Here is a 17,395-nt window from a genome sequence, read left to right as displayed (position 1 = left end):
ATGTTTCCCCACAAGGAGGAGTGAGGTGGGGCTTTGAAGTGGTAAATTGACCAGGAGCCATCTGGCACCCGGGTAACCCCTGGCAGGTGGTGCTTTGGTTTACCTTGGGTGCTGCCGCTGCTGCTGCTTCCTGTTCTGGCTTTGGGCCCGGTGTGCTCCACATTGAAATGGAATGCGTGTCCATTGTCCTCAATGCCGTCCACAACCCTGAAGTAGAGAGGTGAAGAGTAACACTAGAGTAGCCTTTTAATTAAGACTGAAGTCAGCAGGCCGCTCAGAAGTGTGCCATAAGAGAGGCGACTGGAAGAGGCGCAGGTGGGCATGAACACGACCGCAGAGCTCTCTGAAGCAGCAACCTTCTGGAAGACGTGAGCACGTGAACCAACAGTTTGTCGAGAGGAAGTTGATGGAATATGAGGAAAGGCATTTAAAACTGGACAATGGGAAAACATCTACAGTACATCTAAACATACACGTCATGGCATCAACTCAGAATTCAACCTAAAGATGTCAGGGTTTTTTTTTTTTTACAAGCAACATGCGAGCAACAACGGAGGTGGACAACATTATCCTGTGTTTACTTCTGTCAAATTTTATCCAAAAGAAGACTTAGGGCCACTGCAGCAAAGTGGAGACTGTGGAATAATACTGCAACAACAGGCTGGGAACATTTTACAACCAGTACCACCTCAAAAATATTTAGATTGATCATAATATAAATTATAATGTTTTATATTTACCTTTAGCTACGTGGCCTGTACTCGCAGGTAATTGGCTTTTTTCAGTGAATCCTATAAATTGATTTTGTATTTTACTTTGTATTTGTACAATTACTTCATATGTATATGTCTCTAATATAATTTTCTTTTAACTTGTGATATAGTATATGCATTATTTATTAGACGCAATATTTGTAGTTCTAATAAATTGTAATATAACCATAACTATCTATATGTGTAAGAAACATGTTATAAATATATTTCATATTAAATATATTTATTCATTTTTATATTGAATGAGAAGTTTCTCAAGCCTTGTTTTTGAAAAATAAAAATGCATTTTATTGGATATTTTATTGGAAATATTTTTTGATTATAATTTATTTTTTGTAAACATCTGCACTTCCTGAATACTACTAGATCAAAGATGGCGCCCTCCGTGGCAGACGTCTCTGTGACACTCTCCCGTTTTTTTCTATTTTTTTTCTATTTTTTTGTTCATTTTGGGCATTCAACACACTCACGCAGTACATTACAACAGAGAGACACTTTTGAACATCGGCAGGGTTCACCATGAACTTTCATTTAGCCTCTCAGGTGAGCTGAATACCCGGCGAGCAAAGCATCCGAGGCGTAAACGAGGCAAGCGGGCCGGCCTACATGCTAGGCTAAAAGCTAGAGCGACTAGGCCACCGCTACCAAGCCTGCTGCTAGCCAACGTCCACTCCCTCGAAAACAAGATGGACGAACTAAGAGCAAGGATTACAGCTCAACGTGAGATCAGGGAATGCTGTGTCCTCACCTTCACAGAAACCTGGCTGACGGAGGATATACCGGACTCGGCGATCCAGTTGGAAACATTTGCTGCTTACCGGGGAGATCGGACTTTAGTGTCTGGTAAACACAGAGGTGGCGGCGTCTGTGTTTACGTAAACAAACGGTGGTGCACAGACGTACAGACGATGGAAAAGCACTGCTCGCAGGACATTGAGCTGCTGATGGTAAAATGCAGACCTTTTTATTTACCTCGTGAGTTTAGCGCTGTGTATTTAACTGCTGTTTACATCCCACCACGAGCTAACACCGCTAACGCACTAGGCCTCCTGCATGACATCATTGATAAACACGAGACCACGAGACACCCGGACGCTGTATTTATTATATCTGGCGATTTCAACCACTGTAACCTCAGGACTGTTCTCCCTAAATATTACCAGCATGTGAGCTTTCCCACAAGGGAAAATAACATCCTGGACCAAGTCTACAGCAACATGAAAGATGCTTTGAAGGCTGTTCCAAGACCCCATTTTGGAAAAGCCGACCACATCTCCATATTCCTTTATCCAACATACAGACAACTTCTTAAACAAGCTCCCCCTGTAAGTACAGCTGTTAAAGTGTGGAATGAAGAAACTGATCAAGTACTTCAGGACTGCTTTGGCTGCACAAACTGGGATGTGTTTAAAACTGCAGCGGGGAGGGAAGATTGTACTGTTGATTTGGATGAATACGCGTCTGCTGTTACTGGCTACATTAGCACATGCATAGAGACTGTTACCACCACCAAGTATTACAGAAAATACCCTAACCAAAACAGTGGATGAACTGTGATGTAAGGGCTAAGCTACGTGCTTGTTCGACTGCATTTGTCATGGGCACCGCTGAGGACTACAAAAAGGCCAGATATGACCTGAGAAGGTCCATACGAGAGGCCAAAAGACAGTACAGACAGAAGCTGGAGGGCTACTATTCCACCTCAGACCCTCGGCGCGTGTGGGCGGGGCTCCAGCACGTCACAGACTATCGACAGCGGAGTAGCGTAGCCACGTCCAGCCAAACCACACTTCCAGATGAGCTGAATGAGTTCTATGCCCGCTTTGACACACAAACTCCTGATGAGCAGAGAGGGTGGCTGGACTTGGGGAGCACACAGGACTCACCGCTCATGGTGACATCAGCTGATGTGCGCAGGGTTCTGAACAAAACAAACCCACGAAAAGCAGCAGGCCCAGACAACATCTCAGGAGGTTTGCTCATCAGAGCTAGCTGATGTGCTTGCTGACATATTTAACCTGTCGCTTGCACAAGCCTCTGTCCACCACCATAGTGCCCGTACCCAAGAAGAGCAACGTGACCTGCTTGAATGACTATCGCCCTATAGCACTCACTCCTATTGTCATGAAGTGCTTTGAAAGAATAGTCATGACCCACATCAAAACGAGCATCCCGGCGGCAACTGTGGACCCTCTACAGTTTGCATATCGCCAGAACCGGTCCACGGATGATGCACTCAACACTGCCATCCACACAGCCCTTTCTCACCTACAGGGCCAGGACACATATGTCAGAATGCTATTTATAGACTATAGCTCTGCTTTTAACACAGTCAGCCCCCACAAACTCACAGATAAGCTCCTCACATTTGGCCTGTCACCCTCCCTCTGTAACTAGGTGTTTTAACTTTCTAACAGGCAGGCCCCGAGTCAGTCAGAGTCCACAATCGCACATCCAGCTCAAGAATTGTGAGCACTGGGACCCCACAGGGGTGTGTGCTGAGTCTGCTCCTCTACACGCTCTTCACCTACGATTGCGTGGCCTCCCAGAACAACACCAGCATCATTAAATTTGCGGATGACACTACAGTCATCGGACTGATCACTGGTGGTGTTGAAACATCATACAGAAGAGAGGTGGCGGACCTCATAGCTTGGTGTCGTGATAACAATCTCCTTCTCAATACAGATAAGACTAAAGAGATGATCATCGACCCAAGAACAAGGGAAAAGGAGCCGCATAGACCCCTGTTTATTGATGAGACTGAGGTGGAGAGGGTGAAAACCTTCAAGTTCCTTGGCACACACATCAGCGAGGACCTCACCTGGTCTCACAACACCCAACAAATTCTGAAGAAGTCCCAAAGGAGACTGTACTTCCTGAGAAGACTGAGGAAATTTGGCATGTCCACCACAATCCTGAGTTGCTTCTACAGATGCACTATGGAAAGTGTCCTTACCGCCTCCATCACTGTTTGGTACGGTAACTGTACAACACGTGATAGGAAGGCACTCCAGCGGGTGATCAAGACCTCACGGAACATTGTTGGGGCAGCCCTCCCCTCACTGCAAGACATTTATAAATCTAGAGTCCTACGAAGAACACACAACCTCATCAAGGACAGCACACATCCACAACACTCATTATTCACACTCCTACCGTCAGGCAGACGCTACAGGAGTTTGAAGTCCAGGACCACAAGGCTGGCAAACAGCTTTTACCCACAGGCCATCAGGCTTCTCAACGAAGCACTCACACACGCCGCACGCAACACACGCACACACTCATAGCACTTTTATTTATTTACTTATTTATTTAATCATTTATTTGTATATTTATTTGTATTAATGGCTCTTCTGTTGTTGTTGTTTAATTTATTGGTATTAATGTTTCTTATGTTCTTATTCTTTTTCTTGTGTTTTCTTTCTTTTCTTGGGAGAATGAACAGAATAAGAATTTCATTGCATAGTATAACTGCTGTTTTACTATGCATATGACAATAAAACTCTTGAATCTTGAATCTAGATGAAGCCCGCGTACCACCAGTGATACTCCAACCACAGTTTGAAAGTCAGTTGGCTAAGCTAATGTTAGCATGTGTGTTTATTCTTATCATTTTTTGACATATATTCTGTTGAGTCATTCCTTGCCACTGCAAATTTCGCGGCTTCAGTCTTTCACAGTTTTTCAAATATACTGTACATGAATTCATAAATCATGCTGTTGCATCGTTGAATATGGCCTATTATTCGTCAAAAAAGATGCATCTTTAAGCAAATGTTACATATTTTATGCCTAAATTAAGCATTTTCAAGCATAAAAATGGCTAAATGAACTCAAATACAAATATAAGATATTCAGGAGACACATTCAAAGCCGATGAAATGTCTACACCGCTGGTGTCAGTAATTTTACTGTCATGTTTGGTGAGACACAGAAGGACTTGATCACCTGAACAACAGGCTTTTATTGCAGGTTTGAATGATCTCACAAAAAGCACAATAATCCCTAATAAAAACAGGGGCTACTTTTGCGGTCGTTACCCATGCAAAGCTGAAACTCAACTCTGAACCCCCGACATCACTTCCTGTCCACCTCTCTTTCAGGTCCCCTAGGGAATATATTTATAGATTCAAGATTCAAGAGTTTTATTGTCATATGCATAGTAAAACAGGCACTTATACTATGCAATGAAATTCTTATTCTGTTCATTCTCCCAAGAAAAGAAAGAAAACACAAGAAAAAGAATTATAGTAACATAGATGAGCACAAATCTTATTTATGTCCTTAATGGCTTATTTATTCTTATTACGTCTACTATATTGGGTAATAGGAATGTAAAGGTGGCTATCGGGGTGTTATTTCATGTCTAGAGGGCTTTAATAATGTTAAAAACTCTATTTAGAAGGTCTTGAACAGATTTTCTATGCTTTAACTTTGAAAATATTAAATTTATAAATAAAGAATCCTGCTTTATCCCGATCGGGTCTGGAACCAATTAACCGCAATAAATGAGGGATTACATTATATGGTTTACGTCAACCATATGGTATCTGTTCAGCATGTTTGGAACCCCTGCTTTCTTGGAAATAGAAGAGGTACCGTGAAGAGGTACCATGCAAATGTGGTCCAATGTGGTGTAAGAGTACCTGGGACTAAGATCCGGGGGTCCAAAACAGGTGACAGTCGGGATAAGCAGCTTCGATGGTTTCTGGTCCATCCCCATCTCACCCTGGGAGGACGTGGACGCTGCTGGAGAGACGACATGCTCTCTTTTCGGAGGCGGCTGAGGTGACGCGCTCTGACCATGGAAGCCGCGGCTCAGGTTCGGTGAGCGGCAGCGTCGCAGGGCGTTGAATTGACGCAGCTCGTCGCCGAGGAGGTTGCCCAGAGATGTCCGACGGACGGGGCTGCTCAAGCTGGGCAACAGGAGGTTACGGCGGGAGCGGGTGGCCGGAGAGAGGTGGAACGAGTCGTCAAGATCCTCGCTTTTGGTTTCCACGACAGGAGTCAGTCTGGGCTCCTGGTAAACAGGAAGTGGAATTAAATCATATATTCAGGCAAAAGTGAGTGCATAAATTAATATTCAGGGCTATTCACAGGGCAAATCTGGTAAATTAACGGTCGGAATCAGATGGGTTCAGTTCAAAACTGTGATGCAAAAATGTTATTCTCTCCCAGAATATCACTTTTGCATCACATCCCTAAAACCAGCAGAGCACTCTTGCCATACAGACATCTTCCACTAGCGCTTTAGTGGCAAGTACTTAAAAACAGCAGCGCCTCCTGTCACATAGAGAATCTTTGACTAGCATAAACATGTTGCTTTAAAACATGCTGTTTTAATTTATGACTGATTTCTTTTTGTTGGGGTATTTTGGAATCTGTCAATATTCATGGCAATTTATTGATTTTTTTAAATCTTATGTGTGTCAAACAGGATACATATTTGCTTTTCTTATCAATAAATTATTTTTAAGGGAGAAATCATGTCAATTTGGACAGTGTGCCGAACAGGGCGCCAAGCAGACAATACACAGTGAGAAAATTAGCTTTCCTAATAGGAACTATTAACAGTTAGTGAGCTATGACGCTAGGGACCTTCTTCTTCGTCTCTCCACTACAAATGAGTTTCAACCTGGAGGGGAAGTCCTTGTACCCTCTCTCAGTTTGCCATGTCCCAGAAAAAAACAGCCTGGAGTTACCTTTACAGACAGTCCTTAACAAGTATGTGAGAAGAAAAAACAGACACTTGCATTGCCGTGAACTCACATGGGGGATCCTGGGCGACCTTGAAAACCTGCTGAGACCCTGCAGAGAAGAAAAGGAGGCAATTTACAGCCTGCAAGTGATAGCCGACAATTCACTGTATTTGGACATTAGCAATAAAGTTAGCTTTATTTGCTAAATTAACCAAAATAACTATTGGCTTAAAAAATCTTACTCATTTATTATAATACAAAAATAAATAATAATAATAATACAATAATACATTTCTTTCTTTCTACAAGTCTTTGCAAAGGAATTATTTTTATACAAAATGACTGACTTCTTTGACTGACTTTATATATATATATTTTTTAGTTGATGCTCTTGAATTACAGCTCGATGACATGTGTATACTTAATATAAAACAATACAAACTATATATCATATACAGTATTTGCTGCTGTGTACGACGCAGAGGGGAAAATCGACTTTAAAGCAGCAGGGGACGACTTCTCCTCAGAAAGCCAAGCGTCCCTGGAGCTACAGTATGTGGACTTATTATTAATAACCACAAAGTGACGTTAATTGAACGTCCTTACCCCTCTAAGGGGAATGAATACCACCAGTGTCCCACATTGCAAAGTAGGACTTCAGTGTCACACAAAGTTGTACATATTTGCTCACATTTTGTGCACATCATCTAAAATTATGGCGAGTTTCAACTTACTTTGATTTTACAATAAATAAAGAAAAGCACCATCTCGTGGGGCTCTGCTGTTAGGGATGACCTCCTGGGATTTCTTATGGGTTGAAAAGCTTGTTGTGAGTGCACTGATAGCTTGTGTTTGGCTCCTGCTAAAGGAAGAGCTAGCGTTTCCTCGCTGACTCACAAGCGGCACACTATTTAAACAATTAGTTATAAGTAGTTCTGAAGTAAAGCGGATGTCACAAGATTAGAACTTAGCCACAAATTAGCCGCACCGCTGTATAAGCCGCAGGGTTCAAAGTTTAAGAAAAAAGTAGCGCCTTATACACCGGAATTTACGGTAATTCATTGTATTTCTACAATATGCTGGGGATCACTAAAAAATGAGCAGCAGGCCGAAAACAGCCTGTGGGCCGCACTTTGGAGACTCCTGAGGTATGGTAGGTACAGTGTTCCCTCGTTTATTGCGAGGGATAGGTTCCCAAAATAGCCCACAATAAGTGAACTCCGCAAAGTAGCCAACTTGATGTTTTTTACAATGATTATATATCTTTTTAAGGCTGTAAAACCCCTCACCATACACTTTATACACTTTTCTCAGACAGGCACTAACATTTCTCTTTTGTTTAAACACTCTCAAAAAAGTTCAAACCTTTGTTTGAATTTTAATGATCAACCTATCAGGTTGGACACAAGAAATTATTAAGTGACTCGCTCCTCTGACCGTGCCTCTTCATCCTGGCACCGTTCCACTGTAGTGTTTTTGTATCCTTAAACATATTGCTCCTGTTTTCGTATTTTCCTCCTCCTTGTCCTCCTTGAACCAAAGGTTAATTTATTCCGTAACGGCACCCTACAGCCGCAACTTCTACCTTCCCTCAGCATGTCCACAAGTTCAACTTTTTGTGCAATGGGGGGCTTCCTTTGCCTTTTGGGTGCAGAACCTTTTACAGACATTGTGGGTTTTGTCGGGGAGAAAAGTTGCAAACATACATCGTTCAGAGTCACACGGTTAGCGTTGTCTTCTTCTTCTATTGTGTATTGGCGGTTGGCAAGCAGCTCACACGGTTAGCTAGTTTACTAGTGATGAATACAACAGGAAACGGCACAAAGGATATTGATTGAAATGGTCTACAGCCAGTCAGAACGCAGAAGACCATGGGCGGTGCGGACAGAAGAGAGAGAAGAGAGAGAGACACAGCCGCCTCCTGCTGAAGTACAAAACTACAACACTCAACTTCCTACAATGCAATTCTTCTTAAAGGGCCAGGCTTGGCCTGTAACAGCATTCATACGCTGTAAAAAAAAAAACCCACTAAAATTGCCCTACAAAAATCAGAAAAAGAGGCAAGCTGTGAAAGGTGAACTCCACTCTTAAAGCTGTCCTAGCGTGTTCGTCTATACTTACAAACTTGATGAAAGTGCGTTCAGGAGGGCCCCTGTGGGACAGCGCTCACGGCCCCAGCTCCTGCCCAAACTACCTTGTTCTCCACACTCCACCACAGCTGATTATTCGGCTCCCCCTGCAGAGGCGCCGCCATTAAATGCCATGCCACTCGGACTCCACACCGGCGCCCGGCTGGGGGTTTGACCTTCCCACACCGCCCACGCTCTTTTTTCCTCTTCCTCCAAACTCATCTCCCATGACAAATAAGTCGGTGCAGATGTAATAAGATGCAGTGTTATTATCACAAACACTTAAAAGTCAGCTTGAAGCAAGGACTGGGTTTTTCCCACTGCTAAAAAAAAAAAAATGTTTTATCTGCCATAGGTTTCCTACAATCTGCTTCCTTGGCAATATTGAGCAGTGTTTGACTAACTGCTGCACAAACTGGACGCCATCCACAGAGTGTAAAGGAATTCCTGCCCTTGAATACGATTGGGCCCAAGCCTCCCACTGTGTCAGCGAAGGAGGAGGCCGTGGGATTGAGCTGCTATGTTGGCATGGCGGCGTCCTGTTTCTTTTTTTTTTTTGCCCTCAAACTGTGAACAGATGGCGTGAGACAAGTTGGATGCTAGAGCAGCATCAACTTTTGAAGATGCTCTGTTAAAAATAGGTGAGGGATTATTTTGTCTAGTAGCGCAGTGCCCCACCAGATCCAGCAGATGGCAATATGGTGGATTTATACAGGGTAGTGACTGAAACGTGAAAATAGTGCAAATAAATAGCCTGCAATTTAATTTAATGTAAAGCAGTTAAATAAAAACTACATTATACACAATAAAGTCTGTTTTAATTCAGTTTTAATCATGTCAATAAGAATAAATAAATAAAAATGTAAAAAATCCAACATTAGATTTAATTTAATGTAATAATTCAATTTAAAACATGTTATTATTATTTTATTTACACATTATAAAGGTGTAATTTTGCATGGCTGTTGCTTCTTTCTGGTCAAACCTGCAGCATTGTGAATCTTGCGTTCCCCGCCTAGCTTTTCCAGCAGCGGCTAGTTTATACCTTTTGCTAAGGTTAGTTCCTGCTTGGTTTTCAGCAGCGCTTTATGTTTAGTACCCCACTTAGTTCTCAGCAACGTCCTGTGGTTAGTATTAATTTCTTGCTATTTTTTTACTTGGGCCCCGTGTCTTTTTGCTGTTGGACTCTGCATTTTTGTATTATTGTGCCCTTTCCTCCTGTGGTGTGATTTTTTGTATTAAACATTTTTTTGTTCACTACGAGTGTGTTCTCTCTATATCTTGGGATCCACACTATGGCATCACACCATTTTGTGACAATAATAGTAATAGTAGTAACTAAACATTACCTTTTGTGCAGGCAGAATTTTGGTCAAAATTTGCCAAAACAAAGTTAAATTTAAAAATATAATTAAATTTTAAAAATATAATAAAAAATAATACATAATAATAATAAAATATTTTTTCTCTGGTTGTGTATCTTCTAATTAATACAGAGTACTGACTCAAATGCAAAATATCGTTCTTCCTGTTCCTGCCGACTTTCCCTCTCCTTTCTCCGCTATGTGTGATCCAGCAAAGCAATCGGCCCCAAAGTTACTAATAATGTGCAGTTCTTTTTTAATGAATTAAAATTGAAAGTACATCTGTGTTGTTCAGAGCCATTAAAGGAGTCGTTGTTCGATACCTCATCTTGGCTGCCCTCCCGGAGGTTGTAGGTCAGATTGTTGTGAATGTCGGAGGCAAAGACGCTGGCATACTCGGGGTAGAGGTCCAGCACTTCCCGCAGCCCACGCACACTGATGTATTGGAGGTCACAGTAGGTCAAGGCCTTCACGTCAGCGTTTGTCTTGATCACCTGATCGGTTGCAGGAAGGTCAGACCCTATCAGGTCTCCTTTCCCTTAAAAATGCAACACATGCTTGCTCTTATTAAAATGGCATTTGGTAAATAGGAGTGATATTATCATACCATATCACTATATATTTAACAATCAATTACTTAAAATACAAATTAAAATCAATGTAGTTCTATATGACTGTCTTGAAATGATTTTTATAAAAATGACATGAAATATTTGAGTTAAATCAGTTACCTATTAAGACCTACAGCATTAATAATAATAATAATAAGCAGCATATCCCGTTTTAGTAAAATTATGACAAATTTTTCATTATTTTTTTATTAGAATGTAGTAATACTGTAGTAAGTAGTATCATGACACTTCAACCAGTGGACCTACTCTTGAATGACTCGAATTTCGGTTAGGCGACCCCGTAATTTTCCATCTACGGCTGGCTGGGATGACTTGATTCATTATTGTCAGGTGATAGATTTAATCGTGGTGTGTGGTAGATTTAGGTTACCCAATTATAATGACAGCAGTCATATGATCCTACTTGTATGCACACATGTGACCAGAATACCAACCCAGTATGGCCAGCACCATGCCGTCCTTCAGCACCTCCAAGGAACCCGAGCAGACAAAGTAGTTGGCGTGTAGCGCGTCACCCTGGCGGATCAGGTACTCCCCAGGGACGCAGAAGGAGGTTTTGATGTGGAGGGAGAGCGAGCGCAGGCACCCTCGGCTGGCGCCCTTAAAGACGGGCAGCTGCAGGATGTCTTTGTTCAGATGCATGGCTATGTCGGCCCGCAGCTCGTCGGGGAAGTCGTGGAGGAGCTGGTATGCAGATGGCGACACAATAAAATTGGCTATTAGGGACCAGATGGCGTTGCGGCATATCAGCTGCTAGTTGACAGGCAGGCTTGTGTGCTGACATTTATTTGTAAATAAGGGCCGAAATTACAAGCCAGCACGCCACAGACAATAATTGAGGCCTAGAATGCTGGTTAATACGTCACATCATATCATAGCAATTCCCAGATACGATGGTGTAACATCCCCATCCCTGTCCCTCACTCAATGTGTACTGTACCAAAAATCTGATCACATATACAGTACATGTACTGTTACGACCCTACCAGATACTCTTCAAATATGCCCCCTAGTGGCTATGAGCAGGGATGACATCAGACTTTTTGGTCAGTTGAATTGCAGTCATACCTCGTTGGCATCTATTCCATTGTTGACCGACCACGTTGTCTGGAAGTATTCAAGCATGCGCTGTTTGAGCTGCTGAGGCAGTCCATGGACGCGGATGAAGTCCTTCAGGTCCTTCATGCGTGTGTGGTAGAGGGAGCGCCGTGAATACATCCTCTGGATGATGGCCGTCACGTTCCCAAAGACCAAGGCGTGCATTAACGCTGCGGGAATCCAACCAAAACAATTCAAAGCTTCTTCCTCCTGAATGTTATTCCGTATGGGGGTGTCTGACATACCGCCGATAAGCATGGTGCAGATGGAGAAGATCTTCTCGGCGTCCGTGTTGGCGCACACGTTTCCAAAGCCCACACTGGTCAGGCTGCTGAGGGTGAAGTAGAGGGCGGCGATGTACGAGCTGCGCACCGACGGGCCGCCAACCGTATTGTTGACGTAGGGCATCTCCAGACGTTTGCCGAGCTCATGTAGCCATCCTTGGGCAATGGGAGGAGAGGCCGACAAAGTGTCAGAGTGACAAATTATATTGGTTTATCTCATCTAGATATCTATATATGATTTTTGAACAATGATTATTTTTAAGGATGTCTGATATTGCCTTTTTTGCCAATAACCAATATGCCGATATTGTCCAACTCTCAATTTCTATTTATCTATCTATCTTAACACATATCTGTTATGAAGCTAATGGATACAGCATCAGCAATTAGCTTCTCGACGTGGCTGTAAACAACATTGTACAACTCGCGTAAGCAAACACCTGAGAAATACTTGCGATTGGGCATGTCAAAGCGTGGCGGAGGAGTCTATTACCGCGTCTTTCTGCCGCTATGCGATTTTTTGGATTCCCGCTACCCTCCTCACCATCACCGGTGTTTTGACAACAGCACTTCCTGTGTCCCAGCGTGCTTTGCTGTACCGTTGTTGTAAATGGCTGCTAAGTTACATGTTTAGAGCTTAAATAGTTGTTGGTTGGGCCACACGGTGGCCTAGTGGTTAGCATGATGGCCACACAGTCAGGACATCGGGCAGATCTGGGTTTGAATCTCTGTTGGGCATCTCTGTGTGGAGTTTGCATGTTCTCCCCGTGTGTGTGGGGGTTTTCTCCGGGTACTCCGGTTTCCTCCCACATTCCAAAAACATGCATGTTAGGTTAATTGGAGACTCTAAATAGTCCATAGGTACCAGTTCAGGGTAGACCACAGCCCTGCCTCCACCCACTGAGGTTAAGAGATTGTATGACTAACAAAAGGGCTCACTCCGTTCATGCCATTTTTCTATGGAACAAACGCGCCAAGGCGCTGAAACCAATGCACAGAGTGAATCCTCTTACTGCCTGTTTGGAGGCGGGGGACGAGGAAAACAGACACGCATGCACATGGCAATATATTGAGGCCAGCAAAATTATCAAGTTCATTTTAATTTATGATTAATACATTTACAGTATTTTTCATCCCGGGCCTAGTGCCCACGAGACATTTTTTATTCTGAATGAGAAATCTTGTCACATTTTAATCTTGCGAGAGCTTGTGACACAAAATTTTTAGACACCCCTAGACTTTACAGTAATTTATTTTCACGCATAGCGGCAGAAACCCAAAGGTCCTACTCACCTATGTCCCAGGAGTCGCTGGTCTCGATCTCCTTGCGTCCAATCATGTACCAGATGCAGGCCATCCAGTGCGCCAGCAGGGCGAACACAGACATGAGCAGGGTCAGCACCATGGCACTGTACTGCGAGTAGCGGTCCAGTTTCTGGAGCAGGCGCAGGAGCCTCAGCAGACGCACGGTCTTGAGCAAGTGGACCAGCGAGGTCTGTTTTGGGAGAAGCGGACATTTACTTTTATCCATCCTGCACATTTTCTCCACTTGCAGTACTGGTTGAAGACGACTGACCACTGTGATGTTGAAGGCATACAACAGGTCAAAGGGCAGAGCGGCCACCAAGTCCACAAAGAACCAAGTAGTGGCGTAGTGAATGCAAATGGAGCGCGACTGGTACACCACCTGGCCCGACTGGCTCACAAAGGTAGTACGGAAATTTAGGATGATATCTGGAAGAGTGAAAACAAAATGAAGAATAGATAAATAAATGTGCATTTGGGTGACATTATTACACAATGAATGCATATTCCTAAAATGACCAAGGTACCTGAGATCCATCACGGTGGCTTGAAATATGCACTCACTGGCCACAACTTTAGGTACAGTACACCTGCACTCTCTCTCTCACTCTACCTCTAATAATGACATTAAAAATAACATTTAAAAGAATGAGTAATAATGAGTAGAACGTTTTTATTTCATCCATCCAATCCATTTTCTATGCCGCTTATCCTCATTAGGGTTGCGGGGGTATGCTGGAGCCTATCCCAGCTGACTTCAGGCAATAGGCGGGGTACACCCTGGACTGGTCGTCAGCCAATGGCAGGGCACATATAGACAAACAAGCATTCACACTCACATTCATACCTATGGACAATTTAGAGTCTCCAATTAACCTAACATGCATGTTTTTGGAATGTGGGAGGAAACCGGAGTGCCTGGAGAAAACCCACACACACACGGGGAGAACATGCAAACTCCACACAGAAATGCCCAACGGAGATTCAAACCCAGGTCTTCCCGATCGCGTAACTGTGTGGCCAACATGCTAACCACTCGGGCACAGTGCGGCCCAGTTTTTATTTTATTTGTTTAAAGTATGATAAAAAATATTAAACAAATGATCAAATATTTATTAATAAAACAACATAATTCACAAATTCCATATCTAAATTAAATAAATGAAAAAGATGATTGGAAACAAATAAACTCATTTTTGCAGGACTGCAATCTTTTTCTGCAGAATTTGTTAATGAATTATTTTTTAATGTTTTCATTTTTAAAATTTTGTAATCAATAATGAAAATAAAAAGTAATTTAAATTAAAAAAATGTAATTAAATAGAAATTTGGGGACTGCGTTTTAAAAATATATTTATTTGTTTTCATTTGATTGCAAGTCATTTGGAAAACAAACGTGATTATTTGTTTATAATAAAAACAACATGAAGAATTTATTTTAAAATTATGACATTAGAATACATTTGAAATGACTATTATTTTTTTAAGGGGATGCTTTTGATGGTGTAGATAATGTCGTGGCCAATGAGAGCTGTACTTCAGGTTAAAGGTAGAATAATGATGATGTCAACAGTGTGTAGAAGTTGATCCCCAGGGTGCAAGAGGAAGGTGCGGGGGTTGCACCCAGGTGGTCCAGAGGGGGACCAAAAAGCCCATGTTGCCTGGCAATGACGGCTCTTCCTGGGGAAAAGGATGCTCGGGTTGCCATAGCCGGAGGCTAAGAAGCCAAACTCACCGATGATGAAGAGCATTTCCACCGCGATGTCGCTGACAATGGTGGAGCGCGCCGCCGTCAATGTGTCGTGGTATGGTGTGAAGCTGACGTTGTAGGGCACAGTGACGGCCACGTAGAAGGTGGCCAAGAGGATGAGCCAGTCCCACAGCGCTTTGGACACACTGTAGTGCAGCAGGATGAAGCGGGACTTCTGGACCGCCGCCACCTTGTACTCTGGCACTGAGGGCCTGTCAATCATGCTCTAAACAAAACAGAGACTCCGTTCAAACACACACAACATAAGGTACAATCTCATGAGATACCAATACAATGCCTACTAAAAATTTGCCTTAAAAACTGCAAATCTATGGCTGTAGATGACCACAATGTATCTCACTGGGCATTCTCCAAAGGTGAAACACATGGCAATACAACTCTTCCTTTGATCTTTTTTTTTTTCCTTTTGCATTCGTTCAGTCGGGCAAACTTACTCATGTTGACCAACTGAGGAGTCAATCAGAGGCAAATTGTATATTCAAACATACTTGCTCCATCAGATGACACTGGCTAAAAAAAAAAAAAAAAAAACTTACATAAACTTATTATAATGTAATTTATTCTATTTTACACATTATACAGTATATACAGTCATCCCTTGCAATATTGTGGTTCAATTATTGCTCCCTCTGTATATCGTGGTTTTTCAGAAATTAATTAATAAATGATGACTGTTTCGTGGTAGACTGTGGTCTATTATTAGTCAAAACATACTGAAATACATGTGAAATGTAGTATTCTGGTCACCAGGCAGCAGTAATGACACACATTACATTACCTTAACACTGCATAAAGTCATGGAGTCAGAAATGGCATGTCTGACATGACAAAGTGAAAAAGTTCTCCTCCCATTTTGTGTGGAACTGGTAAGTTTTTGGCTTCTTAAGTTTATAAAAAAAAAATTGAGGCTAACTAGTTAGCTGCTAGTTAGCAGCCAATCTCCAGTCCCTGCAATGTGTTGTAAAGAATGAATAAGAGGAGTGTAAAGGTGACTATAAGGGTGTTATTTTATGTCTACAGGGCTCTAATAATGTTAAAATCTGTGTTTAGAATGTCATAAAAAGGTTTTCTATGAACTACAACAATATTCCATTTATTTACATTGAATTCTATATCACGGAGATTCATTTAACGTGGTCGGGTCTAAAACCAATGAACCACTATAAACACTGCAGTAAAAGACTGCAGTGTTTTGTAGCAAATTCGTCAGTTTGTGCAGGCCAACTCTCCCTGTCCTTTCTCTGCTTTGCAAAGCAGCGGAATCCCCTGTCCCAAATTTCTAGTAAGCTTTTTTTTTTTTTTTAATTAGACACTGAGCCACAAATTCTGCGATAAGTAGCTGGGCCTGCTATATAGCTACAGTTTTATTTTTTTAAATGAATCTCATAGACTTTTTGTGCACATCATCCAGAAACAGCAAGTGTCGTGATCCGTACAAACTGCAAAAGCTTCCGACTTTCATCAACAGCTGCTGATGCTCTAACAAGCGTTCAAGCAATGTCAACAAAAGCTGTTGCTGTTCTCTCTCTCTCTCTCTCTTTCTCTCTCTCTCTCTCTCTCTCTCTCTCTCTCTCACTCTCAAAATCTCTCCTTTTTAATTTGCCTTTCATCACAGAGGTCACGCCACCCGGTCGACCTTTGGCAGGCAAACACATCCTAGTGATTAGAAAAACAAGAGGTCCGCAGCTGTGGGGACACATGAGGCAGCGGTGTCGCCCACAAGTTCATCCGTGCTCTTCATTAAGTCACACTGTGGCTAAAAATGACATTTCCCAGTGGACCTTGCTAAGTGGATATCGCTCACACTTTAGATTGAGTATTTGAAGGAGTCAGAAATGAAAATAATGCAAAGAGAGAGAGATGATATGAGACATGTACCAATTCATTGAACATTTGCACTACTAAATAGTATAAATATGTTCTGATTGTCACACTCGTGCCGTTTACTGTGGAAGAGTGCAGCGTATCAGCAACTTGTTACCTCTGTCCTTGTGTTTTTTTATGGCTATTAAAAGATCAGTGGCATACCAACACTTACATGTAGAGTGAGGAAAGTGAAGGAACCATGGAGGAGGCAAGAGAAGCGAAGGAAAAGAGAACAGCGTGGTGGTAGGAGGATGGATGTGTGGGACAGACCATTGAGAATTAGCAGTCTATTCAAAGCAGTTACAGTATATTTGAATGTAAAAGTACTATGATGTTATAGTGGGTGGGTGGACTGCAATACAAACAACGAGCAATAACAAGGTTGGAAATCTTACAATGGATACTTATTTTATTAGGTATGTACGCATTTATACTCACTGGCATTTAAATTACATGAAATTAAAAATGAAG

General features: G+C 42.3%; 1 protein-coding gene across 2 annotated transcripts in view; it reads right to left on the bottom strand.

Annotated features, from left to right (window-relative positions):
• Positions 1 to 17,395, bottom strand: part of kcnh4b (potassium voltage-gated channel, subfamily H (eag-related), member 4b) — a 58,745-nt gene that overhangs the window by 13,480 nt on the left and 27,870 nt on the right. Inside the window, exons 7-16 of one of the 2 annotated variants that reach the window (XM_054769293.1) lie at positions 15,023 to 15,263; positions 13,559 to 13,716; positions 13,276 to 13,477; positions 11,944 to 12,138; positions 11,669 to 11,868; positions 11,035 to 11,284; positions 10,292 to 10,506; positions 6,546 to 6,584; positions 5,423 to 5,796; positions 104 to 207 (exon numbers count right to left, since the gene is read on the bottom strand). In XM_054769293.1, coding sequence (XP_054625268.1) covers positions 104 to 207; positions 5,423 to 5,796; positions 6,546 to 6,584; positions 10,292 to 10,506; positions 11,035 to 11,284; positions 11,669 to 11,868; positions 11,944 to 12,138; positions 13,276 to 13,477; positions 13,559 to 13,716; positions 15,023 to 15,263 — 1,978 coding nt within the window. Of the gene's footprint in view, positions 1 to 103; positions 208 to 5,422; positions 5,797 to 6,545; positions 6,585 to 10,291; positions 10,507 to 11,034; positions 11,285 to 11,668; positions 11,869 to 11,943; positions 12,139 to 13,275; positions 13,717 to 15,022; positions 15,264 to 17,395 lie in introns of both variants that reach the window. The other variant, XM_054769292.1, reaches the window with a different exon arrangement.

This window comes from Dunckerocampus dactyliophorus, chromosome 2 (genome assembly GCF_027744805.1).
Source record: "Dunckerocampus dactyliophorus isolate RoL2022-P2 chromosome 2, RoL_Ddac_1.1, whole genome shotgun sequence".
In the NCBI taxonomy this organism is placed as follows: Eukaryota; Metazoa; Chordata; class Actinopteri; order Syngnathiformes; family Syngnathidae; genus Dunckerocampus; species Dunckerocampus dactyliophorus.
The sequence above is the reverse complement of the archived record's forward strand: the minus strand, read 5'-3'. Positions and strand labels throughout refer to the sequence as shown.